Below are 14472 nucleotides of genomic sequence, written 5' to 3'. Positions count from 1 at the left end.
TGAACAGCATTTATCTAACGCACTCCACTGCTCGCGGAGCTCTGCGTAGCGCGTGGAACTCAGCGAACTCCACCCACGCTTAATTATTTCCTGTATACAAAAAAAAGTGTTTGGTTACTGTTGACTGTGCAATGTCAATTGTAATTTTAATTTGGGTTTGTCCCCCCCAAAAAAACAACAAAAAATCTCAGAAACCACCATACTTGGGCAAAGACGTGGCAACATAAATATTTACTCTTATAAAGTTCTTGGATCCCAGAAGGACCTTTTCGTTGTTCATAAATTCATTGGTGATTACAGAGACCGAGAACTTGCATTAAAGTAATGTTTACATATGTTGAAGGTTGGTTACAGGATTGATTATACACTGCATGTATGTTTTTATAAAGAACACTCAATATCTTCCATTGTAGGTTGCAATCTTTTGTCCCAATGAAGGTATTTGTCATTAAGTCTCTCCAAAACACCAAATGTAGACTGCATTTGGTATTCTTTAATGCTCTGTTTCTCATGTCTTATCCTTTCTATCTACTAGATAATTTTCATGGTGGGCCGTGGATACCTTTCTGCGGACCTCAGCAAAGTGCGGAGTAATTGTCCCAAAGCAATGAAGAGGTTAATGGCAGACTGTTTAAAGAAGAAAAGAGACGAGCGACCTCTCTTTCCACAGGTATGGACTCTCTAATAGCAACAGCAGGGTGGAGGTATATCTACTTTGTAACCAGTAAAATATGGAAAAGTAAGAGTAGCACCTTCAATTTGCCATATTAAGTGTGATTTAGATTGTAGGCATGTGGGGAAAGTGTTTCAGGGAGGTGCCCTTTCCAATGGAAACCCTTTGTTTCAGATGTAGCTAAAAATATATGTTCGGGCCGCAGACTAAATCCATAATTTTTTTTAGCACTTCACCCAGGCAGAGCTGTTATGACACCAACTGCAGATCTGATGGGTATCACTGCTGAAAATATTGTGCTACGTCATAAGTTTACCACCTATATCAATTATGGTATCACAAATTTGTCAAAAGCCACAGTTCAGATATGGTGCATGTCAAGCTCATAGCCTATTTTGTTCACGGTTTCTCTCACTGTTTGTGTGTTACGTAACTTTCCACTTCCTCAGGGCTCAAGTCTTGGCTGTTTGTTGCTTATGTAAAATATCTGAAAGAAACAGTTAGCTATAGATTCCTTACCTTAAAATTACCCCCAGACATCAGACTGGATCCGGAAAGTTTTTCATCAGTAGTACCCCTGAGCGTCGGAAGGTGGCGTCGGTCAACTTTGTGTTCATCATCGCCACCGGGATGACGTCGCGGTAGCTATATAGACGCCGCCCTCGTGCACTGACGTCAGTTCTTTCTTTTTCCACACCAGCAAGCGCAGATCTGGACAGAGCGGTACCTCCAGTCACTTTTTGACTGACTTTTTCTCGACTTTTGATGACTTTGTTTTTTGAGTTCATCGACTCCTGGTGCACGAGAGATGCCCCGCTTCAAGGCTTACGTTTCCTGTAACCGACTGATGGTGGTGACGGATCTGCACAATGTGTGCCTCTACTGCCTGGAGCGTGACCACGACCCCAAGTCGTGCTCCGACTGCCGGACCATGGCCCGAAGTCTTTGCGGGAGCGGTCCCGAAAGCTACTTGAGGCCTGGCAGTCGGCTTCGCGTCGCTCGAGGTCCCGGTCACGTAGGAGGTCGAGGGACCCGTTGCAGAGCCAACACCATTCTTCATCTAAGTCTTCGCACTAGTGGTCAGATAAGTCGAATCACAAGAAGATGTTGAAGAAGCATTGTCGTTCTTCGACTACTCCCTGTCCGTCAGCCGACGCGACGAGGGATGTGGGTGGTGCCCCTTCCACGGCTCTGCATGCAGAGCCCGTAGGGTTGACTCCGGGTTTCCCTCCCTTCCCGGGACCGGATGCGACCCCTGCCCAGCTTCGTCAGTTTTCCGAAGCGATGCATGCCATCTTTGGGCAGCCCGACTCAGCTGGCGCGCCTTCAGGGCCCATGGACTCGGCTGGGGGCCCTGGGCTTTCTGCTCCAGCGGCTTCGGCCTCGGTGCCGCAGGGTCCCCTTGGATCCAGGCCTGGATCCGGTTCAGCGCCGGCCAACCTTGTTACGCCTCCCATCGCGCCGATTCCACCGGCATTAGTCCGCAACTGGGGTCTGCTGTGTCCCCAGCCGACGTCGACCCCGGCATCCACCTCGAGGTAGTCACGGAGTCCGACCGGCGCTGACCGGCGTCGACCAATGCCGAATCCGGCGCCGACGGGTACTTTTGTGCCCCTGTTCTACCCTGGCACTTTGATACCAGATTGGCAGCCAGAGGAGGGTGAAGAGGACTGGGAGGGGTCTGGGGACCCTTTAACCGACCAGTTGGTTTATGAACAGGACTGGAGAGAGGAACTGTGGGAAGCCAGTTGTCTGGATACCTCACCAGACTTTGGCATGTTGTCTCCTCCTACCGTGGCTACGGAGGAGGGATCGTCATACACAGTGGTGTTGCGTAGGACGGCCGCGGCTCTCCACCTCGAGCTACCTACAGTGGCAGTCAGTACTAACTTCCTCACAGGTGCTTCAATCGGCAACGAGCTCTTCGGAGCCCTTGCTGGCGTTTAATGAAGCCCTCACGGACATCCTTTTGGGCACCTGGTCCAGGCCCAACAAAGGGGCTCCTGTGGACAGGATGATTGCCCGATGCCACCGCCCGGCCGACCCCACTTTCCTCTCCCAACACCCCACCCCTGGGAGCTTGGTGGTCCATGCCTCCACCTCCAAAGGCGCATTCTCTAACATACCACCCGATAGGGAATCCAAAAGCTGGACCACCTTGGGAAGAAATTCTTTTCTTCCTCTAGCTTGGGAATGCGGTCGGTAAACACTGCATGTCGGTTGGGCCGTTACACCCACTCTGTATAAGATACAGTAGTGCCCGGAGGAAGCCCGGACCGTGCTCCCCGTGCAGTTGCCAAGGATAGAAACGCAGCGAAGTTTACCACCTGCTGTGGGCTGGCTACCGCCGACTCACTAGGCAGGACGATTTCCATGTCAGTAGCCCTTCGACGCTACGCCTGGTTGCTGTCGACTGGTTTTTCCCGGGATGTCCAATCCACTCTTATGGACATGCCATTTGATGGCCGTCGCCTTTTCGGCGACCAGGAGACAACGAGCTGGAGCGCGTTAAGGACTCTTGGGGTCCGGCCAGGTCCTTAGATCTCTCCACCATCCGCCCTGTGCAGTCTGCCTTTTTTCCCCTTTTGTGGCTACGGAAGGTGTGCCCCACCACGTCCCGCCCAGAGCCTCAGGCCAGCACAAGCAGTTCAGCCTCTGCACTGCTGGGAACGTGGGAACCAGCGCCGTGGTTCTGAGGGCCAGCGGGCGGGTCAGTCCACCACAGCTCCCTCTGCAGCAGCCTCCAAACCCTCCTAGTCCGACCTTTCAGGGCCACTAATCGTCAGTGGGCGGCAGGATTCGCCATCACCTCCCCCACTTGCGCACCATCACATCGGACAGGTGGGTTTTGCAAATAGTCCGAAAGAGCTACTCCCTCCCCTTCGAGATTACCCCTCCATCCATGCCACCTCAGTACCATTGCATGTCGGAGGATCATCTGTGTGGTATACTGTATCATTCTGTTTTACTTTTTCTTTACTGTTCCTTTAAGTTAGTAGAATCCCTATTTAGAATAGTGGTATGTCATGCAGGGTTCTAGCCTTTATGTCAGTTGCTTTTCTGTTCCTGCTTACGGTGACTGCTGTGTCCGTGGGCTCCTTATTTCCTTCTGTTTTACTACTTTTGCCATGTGCCAATAAAGGTCCTAAATTAACAACGAGGAGTTCCTGTTTCTACTGGCATTCCATACTACATTTTGGTACCAGGAGTGGAGTACGTTTCGCTATCGCCACGGTTTCACTGCCGTAACGACGAAGGAGCCCACCGGAGTGATTCAATTGGGTGTTGAATCTCCGTCATTTAACTTTTACAAAGGACTTATCTACATTCAGGTCAGTGGAGTCAAGTTTCCAAATTATTTCCTGACGACTGTGGTGTAACGCGAGGCGATTATATTTGAAAGTTGCTTACCTCATTGTTGTGGCCTCAGCTCGTTCCACAGCCGAATTCACAGGCGTTCCGGACATCTCTCCACGTCGTTGCTTCCATTGCTCTCTGACCGCCGTGCTGCATCTTGGGAGAGCGTGATTTCGTCACGCGCTTACTGGCGGCCATTTTCGTTTGGGTTGGGATCCTATTCGGATTTCGAATCAACATTTCATCGCGATTTCAATTTCGTTGTGTGTGATATTTACATCGGTGACTCGCACACCATCTTCACGTCAGTGAGTCATTTCATTGGAATTTTCAATTTCAATTCATCTGATATATACATCGGTGACTCGCACACCATCTTCACGTCAGTGAGTCATTTCTCTTATTTAGTTTGTCGCAGATCTTGGCTTCTAACGTTCGGAGTAGCATTAAAATTGTTGCAGTCTTGCCAACTTGGATTATTAACTAAACACTACAACATTTCAACATAAATTTCGATACTTTAAATTTCAATGGCATCCAGCCAAGGTGTCATCCAGCCAGCACCTTTTCTTGTGAAACCTGGCAAACCAGATTTGAAATGATCAGAATGGTTAAGGGAATTTGAGAATTATCTCACTGCCATCGATGCTGACATGTATGCACCTGCAAGAAAATTAGCGCTGTTGGTAATCATCTTGGCACGGCTGGTCGCAGAGTATTTGACAACCTTCCACATTATCCTGCCCCTACTTCAGAAGACACTGTGTGGAATGTTTTTATTAAAGCTAAGCTGCGCATGGGCAAGCAGTATTCTGATGCTACGAGCGTATTATTGGAGAGGTTTAATTTTGCTATGTGCAAACAGTCTGCTGAAGAGTCGTTTGAAGATTTTATTGCAACTTTGAGAGTGTTAGCAGAAAATTGTGACTTTGGACCTAATGTAGATATACATATAAGGGATCAGTTTGTCTTCTGGTGCTATTCCAAGAAAGTTCAAGAGAGTCTTCTTACATTCCCGAATCCTACCTTAGCTGAAACCATTGACGTTGCAAAGTCTATTGAGAGATCAATTGTTACGTCTAAGGTATTATCCACCCACACTAGCCAGGGTTTTTCCCCTCCTCAACCTACAGATCCTTCAAATGTATACCTCGTTTCTAACGATAATCTGATCTGTGCTATAAACAGGTATATCGCAAGAAACAATTTGGGAATCAACCATTTAGAGCTCAATTAGTATGCTTCCGTTGTGGTTCCAGAAATCACATTGGAAACAATCCTGCCTGTCCTGCTTTAGGGAAGAAATGTACTAAATGCCAGAAGGTTGGACATTTCCAGAGCGTTTGCAGGAGCACTGTGTATAATGCACAACCCAACAGAATGAAAATTTCCAGTGTTTCGGTGGACACACCAGACACACAAGAATGTAATCCTCAATGTTCGAGGCATGTGGGCTGCTGAATTCATATCTGTGCATAGATCGCCGCCTAGTGTTGGGTCCGGATGTTTGCACGTTGTTGTCCTGGAAGAGTCTTCGAAGTATCCTTGGATAGGTGACTCCTCCCCTGGACTACAGTGCGCATGGGCATCCTCTCCATCCTCAGATTGTTTTTTTCCGCCATTGGGTTCGGATGTGCTATCTTAGCTCAAGTTAGGAGAAAATTTTGTCGAGGCCAAAAGGCCTTTAGTTCGCGTCGGTACTGTTTATCGATCGGTTTTCGATGCCACCTTGTTAGTTTACTAACTTTCAGGACCGACTTCTTCGCATTTACCTGTCCATCGACTACTTCGACGATGGAATCGAGGACGCCATTCAAGAGGTGTCCGGTATGCAATGCGAAGTACCCCCACATCGACGTCCATCCGGTGTGCAACAAATGCCTTTCGCCGGACCACGACGAATCGACATGCATGGCCTGTGCCCGGTTCCGTTCCAAAAAGACTCTGCGGAATCGACGAGCGGCGAGACTCGAAGCGCAGCACCGGCCCCAGCAGACATCTTCAACGAGGCCGAAGATGTCGAAGAATTGGAAGTCCTACCCTCCAGTCCCGTTTCCGAACACGACTCCGGATCGGACGAAGTCGACGAATCACTCTTCCACAGAGGTGAAGACGACACCGAGGTAGGAGACGACGAGGAGGCCTTAGGGGCCGAAGAGAGTAGCTCCAATGATGAACAAGGCCTGCCTGTTCAGACCGAAGAAAGCCCAGTGCCACAGTCTATGGCTCCGGTCGAGGGATCGCCTTCGGGCCTTACCCGAGACCCATCCCGCAGTTCTTCGGCCCCGCCCTCGGGCCCGGCCTCGGACATTCAGCGGCAGCCATTACTGCCTAAACCGGCTGGTTTCCCTTCTACAAAACCGAAACCGAAAGCTGCACCGGTTCAAACGAAACCGAAACCGAAAGTGGCGCTGGTCGGATCGAGGCCTTCCACGCCTTCGACGCCAGCGAAACGCGTCGGCACCGACCGCACCAAGATAGACTTCGGTGCCGAACTTGAAGCGGGCGACGTCGGAGTCGACATACGGAAAAAGGCCTTCGGCGCCAACAAACCTGCTCGGCTCCCGGCGCCGACGCCACCGACACCGAGGGCCGCACCGCCTGCTGCGTCTCGCATCGCTCCCTCGACAACACCAAAGCCTCACGCATCGAAGACGTCGACGGTCATTTCCGCACCTCGACTCGATGAACCACCGGCGCCGAAAAAGTCCACGGCCGCCTCTACGAACCTGGTCGGTGCAAAAGCCTCAAGTGCGACCCGTTGCGGCACAAAGCAGCAAAACCAAGACTGCCCTCCAGGACCCGTCGGGTTCCGGACCGATCGAAGCTCCGGCAGCCTCTTCGGTGCCAGCCAACATTACCTTTGGCTTGCCTCCGTCCACAATCCCGAAAATATTCCAACTCAGGACACGGGTCACCCAGACCACGATTACACCTGCTGAGACGTCTCCGTCACAGGTCATCGACGCCAACACTGGCAGGATGATTCTCCACGAGCGGAGGATAACTTCGGAACCACCGTTGGACCCTTTCAGGATCCCACTAAAAAGGAAGCTGCCTGTAGAATCAGAACCTGTCCTTTATGAACCTTTCCACTCATCCTACCAGGATCCACAATTATTCTCTCCCACACACTCCGACACGGATGCGTTGGAGGACTACATGGATGACCAAGTCCCCTACCATGGAGACATAGACCCTGATGACCAGCAGGACCCTGATAACACTTGGGGCGACCCTGTGGACCCAGGTGCACCTCTCGATGCACAGGACCCACAACTCTATGGGGCAAAAACATCTCCCACAGAGGATACTGCAGCGTTCAACGCTCTTATTGAACGTGCTGCGAATAACCATGGGGGTGCAGCTTCACTCTGACACCATCGAAGATGACTTTCTTATGGACACTTTTGCATCCTCAGAAAGGCATGTAAAGACTCTGCCCATGTTGAAAGGAGTCCTCAAACCAGCCAAGGACATTTTCAAGGAACCCACCAGGGCACGAGTGATAAACCCCAGGATTGATAAGAAATACAGATCAGCACCTGGGGATCCTACTTACATCAGAGACCAATTACCACTAGACTCCATTGTCGTAGCGAATGCTCGCAAGAGGGCACACTCGCAAACGACAGGTGACGCTCCTCCCCCGGACAAAGAGTCCAAGGTGTTAGAGACCTCTGGCAAGCGAGTTGCCGCCCAAGCTGCCAACATATGGCGCATAGCCAACACTCAAGCGCTCCTCGCTCGCTACGATAGAGCGCACTATGACACATTGGAGCAACTACTCCAACATCTCCCTGACCCCTACAAAGAAGGTGCAGAAATTCTTATCAGAGAGGGACAGCTACTCACAAATGCTTCCATCAAGTGTGCACTAGATGCTGCAGACACGGCTGCCAGGGCCATAAACACAAGCGTCATGCTGCGACGGCATGCCTGGTTACGAATCTCTGGATTCAAGCCTGAGGTACAAAATAATATACTCAACCAGCCTGTCAACCCCGACTATTTATTCGGGCCGGAGGTTGACACCACCCTTGAGAAGATAAAAAAGGACACGGACACTGCAAAGTCCATGGGCGCTCTCCAAACTCAGTCCTTTCGGAGCGGCTCCTTTCGGCGCCCCGGAAACAAGGGGGCAGGTAGAGGACAGGGGTCACAACAAACGTATAACAAAGGCAATACACAGACCACCTACGATAAAAACACCCGAGGTGGATATCGTGGCTCCAGTACAAAGGGCAGAGGACGCGGCTACGGCAACACCAGGTCCTCCCCCAAGAACAAGCAGTGACGCCCTCTCCCTTCCTCCCGACCACATAACACCTGTCGGGGGAAGGCTACAAAGGTTCCTGTCCACGTGGAACTCCATCACCACGGACAGGTGGGTCAAAGATATTGTCAAATACGGTTACTGTCTGGAGTTAACCTCCACTCCACCCACAATACCACCAAGAAACCGTCCTATGTCCTCAGAGCACTTAACGCTCTTACGGCAGGAGGTGCAAAGTATGCTTCTAAAAGGCGCTATAGAGGTCGTACCCATCCACGAGCAGGGTACGGGAGTGTACTCCCTCTACTTCTTAATACCAAAAAAGGACGGGTCACTCAGACCTATATTAGACCTGAGTCCCCTGAACCGGTACATTCTTTCAGAGCACTTTCACATGCTCACTCTCCAGCAAGTCCTTCCGCTTCTCAAGCAGGGAGACTTCCTAGCCACGCTGGACCTCAAGGATGCGTATTTCCACATACCCATTCACCCCTCACACAAAAAATACCTCAGGTTCACTGTTCAGGGGCAGCACTACCAATTCAAAGTCCTTCCCTTCGGCGTGACAACAGCGCCCAGGGTTTTCACGAAGTGCCTAGCTACGGTGGCAGCACATCTACGGAGGCAGCACATACACGTCTACCCCTACCTGGACGACTGGCTCGTTCAAGCGAAGTCAGCCCAGCAATGTGCCAGCCACATGTCCCGCACCATTCACCTTCTTCACAGTCTGGGATTCTCACTAAATTACCCAAAGTCCCATCTCCAGCCCGCACACGTACAACAGTACCTAGGTGCGACTATAGACACTCTGGCGGCCACAGCTCAGCCAAATTTAGTGAGGATCAACAGCATGCAACTGCTGATCTCCAAGTTCAAACCCAAACACTCACTTCCAGCGCGAGTGTTCATGCAGTTGATAGGCATGATGGCCTCCTGCATCTTCATAGTCCCACACGCGAGATTACATATGCGCCCGCTTCAGGAGTGCCTAGCACGTCAGTGGAATCAGGCTCAAGGACAGTTGAAAGACCTAGTGTTGGTGAGCGGTCGGGCATACAACTCTCTGCATTGGTGGAATCCACAAAACCTTTGCAAGGGCCGACCGTTCCAAGAGCCTGTTCCACAAATAGTACTGACAGCGGACGCGTCTCTCCAGGGATGGGGAGCTCATGTACTCCACTACACAGTGCAGGGACTATGGACGACACAACAGAAGAAGATGCACATCAACCTTCTGGAACTGATGGCAATCTTCCTGGCCATGAAGGCATTCAAAGTACATCTGTGCAACAAGGTCGTGTTGATCCGGACGGACAACATGACCGCAATGTACTACATACAGAAGCAGGGAGGAACACACTCTCCACAGTTGTCTCATCTGGCTCAGAGCATGTGGAAGTGGGCCATTCAGAGGAACATGTTCCTCATGGCGGAACACCTCCCCGGCAAGGACAACCAGATGGCGGATCTGCTCAGCAGACACAGCCACCAGATGCACGAGTGGGAGTTACACCCATCAGTACTCCAGCCGTACTTCCAGCAGTGGGGTCATCCAGAGATAGACCTGTTCGCCACAAGCGAAAACGCAAAATGCCAAAGCTTTGCCGCCAGGTTCCCACATCCGCAGTCGCAGGGCAATGCGATATGGATGAACTGGTCCGGCAGATTTGCGCACGCTTTTCCCCCAGCGCCGTTGATACCGCTGGTGGCTCGCAAACTCAGACAACACTCCCTGACACTCGTCCTAGTTGCTCCTACGTGGGCACGCCAGCCATGGTACACCACCTTCCTCGAACTTTCCGTGGTGCCGCATCAAACGCTGCGGATCAAACCCGCTCATTTGACGCAGAACCATGGAGAGATTCAGCACCCAGATCCGCAACAGCTGAACCTGGCAATCTGGCTCCTGAAGTCCTAGAGTTTGGCTATCTCAACCTGCCACCTGACTGTATGGACATCATCAAGGAGGCCAGAAGACCCACTACAAGAGCTTGCTATGCAGCCAAATGGAAAAGGTTCGTCATTTATTGCAGTAATAATGACATTAACCCGCTAGACGCATCCATCCAAAACATCATTTGCTACCTATTACACCTATACCGATGCAATCTGGCGTACACCTCTATACGTGTCCATTTGACCGCAATATCAGCCTATCTGCAAACCAGGCAGCACCTCTCACTATTCAGAGTGCCTGCCATCAAAGCATTCTTGGAAGGACTCAAACGAGTCATTCCACCTAGTCACCCACCGGCTCCAATGTGGAACCTCAACCTGGTCCTCACACGCCTAATGGGTCCACCCTTTGAACCTCTACACTCATGCGAGATTCAATTCCTCACCTGGAAAGTAGCTTTCCTGGTAGCGATCACTTCCTTAAGAAGAGTTAGTGAACTTCAGGCACTAACCGTTCAAGAGCCATTTATACAGGTTCACGCCAACAGGGTCGTACTACGTACCAACCCCAAATTCATGCCCAAAGTAATATCGCAGTTCCACATGAATCAGACTATTGAACTGCCCGTTTTCTTCCAAAACCCACAAACTGTCGCAGAAAGGGCACTCCATACACTAGATGTACGGAGGGCCCTCATGTACTACATCGACAGGACTAAACCCTTCAGGAAGACAAAACAACTGTTCGTTGCCTTTGCCCCGCACCACAAAGGTAACGCCATCTCCAAAGCAGGGATAGCCAGATGGATAGTTAAGTGTATTCAAATCTGTTATCAAAAGGCAAAACGCACATTAACTATTCCACCACGAGCCCACTCAACACGTAAGTTAGGGGCTTCCATGGCTTTTCTAGGAAATATTCCCCTGCATGATATATGCAGAGCAGCCACATGGTCCACTACACACACATTTACCAAACACTATTGTGTAGATGTGCAGTCAAAACAGCAGGCAGCTGTAGGACAGGCTGTTCTCAAAACTCTTTTTCAGACCGCTGCAGCTGGCACGGGTAGCTGCCGCTAATAGAGGGCACTGCTATACATTCTATGCACAGATATGAATTCAGCAGCCCACATGCCTCGAACTGAATATGCTACTTACCAGTATGCATCTGTTCTTGGCATGTAGGGCTGCTGACATTCATATCGCCCTCCCTCCTCCCCGGCGCCTGTCGCAGCTGCAGCTCTCAGAATTACTGTAAAGCATGGTCATCACTTACTGTATCCACTCCATCACTGCCACAATGGCGAAAAACAATCTGAGGATGGAGAGGATGCCCATGCGCACTGTAGTCCAGGGGAGGAGTCACCTATCCAAGGATACTTCGAAGACTCTTCCAGGACAACAACGTGCAAACATCCGGACCCAACACTAGGCGGCGATCTATGCACAGATATGAATGTCAGCAGCCCTACATGCCAAGAACAGATGCATACTGGTAAGTAGCATATTCATTACAAACATCGTTGTTACTATTGAGGTTCCTGAATCGTTTGCTAAGCCCATAAAAGGTCCTCTAATTGATATTTGCATTGATAACAAAACTATTTTAGCAATGGCTGATTCAGGAGCACCTGTTACTATATTAGCTGATACTACATTTTACAAACTTTGGCCAAACAACACAACACTAATTAATCCGGACATCAACCCTAAGGCTTTTGGTGAGCAAGACATTGATCTAATAGGTTTCTTCTGGGACAACCTAGAATGTCTTGGCAGATCAATTAAGACTAAGATTTATGTTGCCATAAAAGTTAGAGATATCATCGGCTGGAAAGATCTGGTACTGTTAGGCATTATATTACGCCCTGGTCAAGATCCTCCAATTGTTCTAGGGGACTTACCATCAAATATCTCCCTAATCATTAATCCTAATTCAATAGTTAAAGATTTGCAAGGTAAATTTCCAGAGGTTTTCAAAAATTCCGTAGGCACAGTCATGGGTTACGAACACAATATCGTTCTTAAGAAAAATGCTATCCCCATTACACATAAAGTGAGACCGGTACCTCTAAGTATCAGAGATGATCTTAAATCACTACTTAATAGTCTACAATCCGAAGGTATCATCTCCCCAATAGATTCTTCGGAATGGATTTCTCTGGTCGTCATAAGGAAAGAAAAAAACGGCGATTTGAGATTATGTGTGGACTTAAGGTCTTTGAACCAAAACATATTGGTTGATTGCCACCCGCTACCTCTCATACATGAGATGTTAGCCAATATTGGGAGGTCTAAATCTTTTTCAACTATTGATTTACACTCGGCTTACCACCAAATTGAACTAACCCCGACTTGCCAAGACCTCACTGCCTTTGTAACACCGTTTGGGGTCTTCAAATACTTGAGACTGCCTTTTGGACTTGCCTCAGCCGCAAGTGTTTTCCGAAAACTAATGGACAATTTATTTGGTAACATTCCCCAAGTACAAGCATTCCAAGATGATATCTTAATTCACACAGAGACAAAAGAAGAACCTTTAAAAATACTCAATGAAGTGTTTGGCATTTTACGCAACAAAGGCATGACTATAAAAGCTACCAAATGTAAACTACTTGTCAATGAAGTTGAATACTTAGGTCATACTATCTCATGTCATGGCATCAAACCCAAATTCTGCAACATAGAAGCCATATGCAATGCTCCCTCTCCATACGATAAAGATTCTTTACGTTCATTCTTAGGTGTATGTGAATATTATGCAAGATTTGTACCCGGCTATGCACAAATAGTACAACCACTAAGAAACCTCCTTAAGAAGGGCACAAAGTTTGAATGGTCTGACACTCTTAAAGACACATTTGAAAATACCAAATTATTAGTTGTAAATGCCCCTGCATTACAACCTTATGTTTCTAATGCTAAATCATTCATTTCAGTAGATGCCAGTCAAAGAGGGCTTGGGGCAGTGTTCGGACAGTGGGTTGATGGCAAAGAAAACACTGTTGCTTTCGCTTCACGTACACTGACATCTACTGAGTGCAATTACAGCACTATCAAACGCGAAGCCCTAGCTATTGTATGGGCAGTTCAAAAATTTAAAACTTATATTTGGGACACCCAAACTGAAATTTTCACTGATCACAAACCTTTGGTTTCATTACTCTCTGGCAATGGTTTAGGGAAATCCTCCACAAGATTGGTCAGATTACTGTCCAAATTACAAGAATACAATCTAATAATAAAATATATTCAAGGGGGAAAAAATATTAGGGCAGATTGCCTTTACCGCATTCCTCTGTCTAACTGCGATGAAGGCGAGGATGATAACCATAAAGATTGTGTTGTTGGTCTTGTCGATGTCATTTCTTCATGTAATCTCACAAATTGAATGGACATCTGCTATGGCATCTGATGAGACTCTCAAAAAAAGTTGATGTTCTTATAAAAAGCAAATGGCCTAGTAGCAAGAATTTAAGTAGTGACCTGAGACATTTTGCACAGATTAGTGAGGAATTATCTTTTGAAAATGGTATTTGCATTAGGAACGGATTATTTGTTCCTCCCACTTCTCTCAGAGAAAGAATCATATCAATTGGTCATGAAGGTCATCTAGGAGTTTCTGCTACTTGTAAACAATTGAAAGATATCTATTGGTGGCCAGGTTTAGATAAACAAGTTTCTAGTTTCATAGATAATTGCCCAAAGTGTATTTTGTCTGACAAACATTGGAAAACTTACAAAAAACCGTTGATCACGGTTCCCTTTCCTGATTCTCCATGGGAAAAAATTGCTTTGAACTTCTCAGGTCCTTTCAATATTTTACCACCTGAAAATAGGTACTGTTTAGTCGCCATAGATTATCACTCCAAGTGGATTTATTACTCATTCACGCATACACCTAACTCTTCAACTGTCATTTCTTTTCTTCAGAGATTATTTAGAGTTGAAGGTACCCCTAATTGTGTAATTACTGATAACGGCCAACCTTTTCTTTCTCACCAAGTTGCTGAATTTTTGGAATTTTCTGAAATCAAACATTGCCAAGTTGCGTTATACAGTCCTTCCTCTAATGGCCTAGTTGAGAGAGCCAATATGTTCCTAAAGGAAGGAGTTCAAACTGCTATTGCATCAAATATTGATGTAAGTAAGTTCTTGCAAGAAAAAGTTTGGAGCTACCTCACAACACCCCATTCCACTACCGGTGTAACACCTTTTAAAGCTCTAAGAGGTAGAGAGGCTAAGTCAAAATTAATGCCACATT

At 48.3% G+C, this 14472-nt stretch overlaps 1 protein-coding gene across 3 annotated transcripts in view; it reads left to right on the top strand.

Moving 5' to 3' along the window:
• The window catches only part of BRAF (B-Raf proto-oncogene, serine/threonine kinase), an 803995-nt gene that overhangs the window by 716434 nt on the left and 73089 nt on the right, over positions 1-14472 (top strand). For all 3 annotated transcript variants that reach the window (XM_085651927.1, XM_085651928.1, XM_085651929.1), the window contains one exon: positions 536-670. In XM_085651927.1, coding sequence (XP_085508053.1) covers positions 536-670 — 135 coding nt within the window. The remainder of the gene's footprint in view (positions 1-535; positions 671-14472) is intronic.

Source organism: Triturus cristatus, chromosome 4_1 (assembly GCF_964204655.1).
Source record: "Triturus cristatus chromosome 4_1, aTriCri1.1, whole genome shotgun sequence".
NCBI lineage: Eukaryota > Metazoa > Chordata > Amphibia > Caudata > Salamandridae > Triturus > Triturus cristatus.
This window is presented reverse-complemented; position numbering and strand designations above follow the sequence as displayed.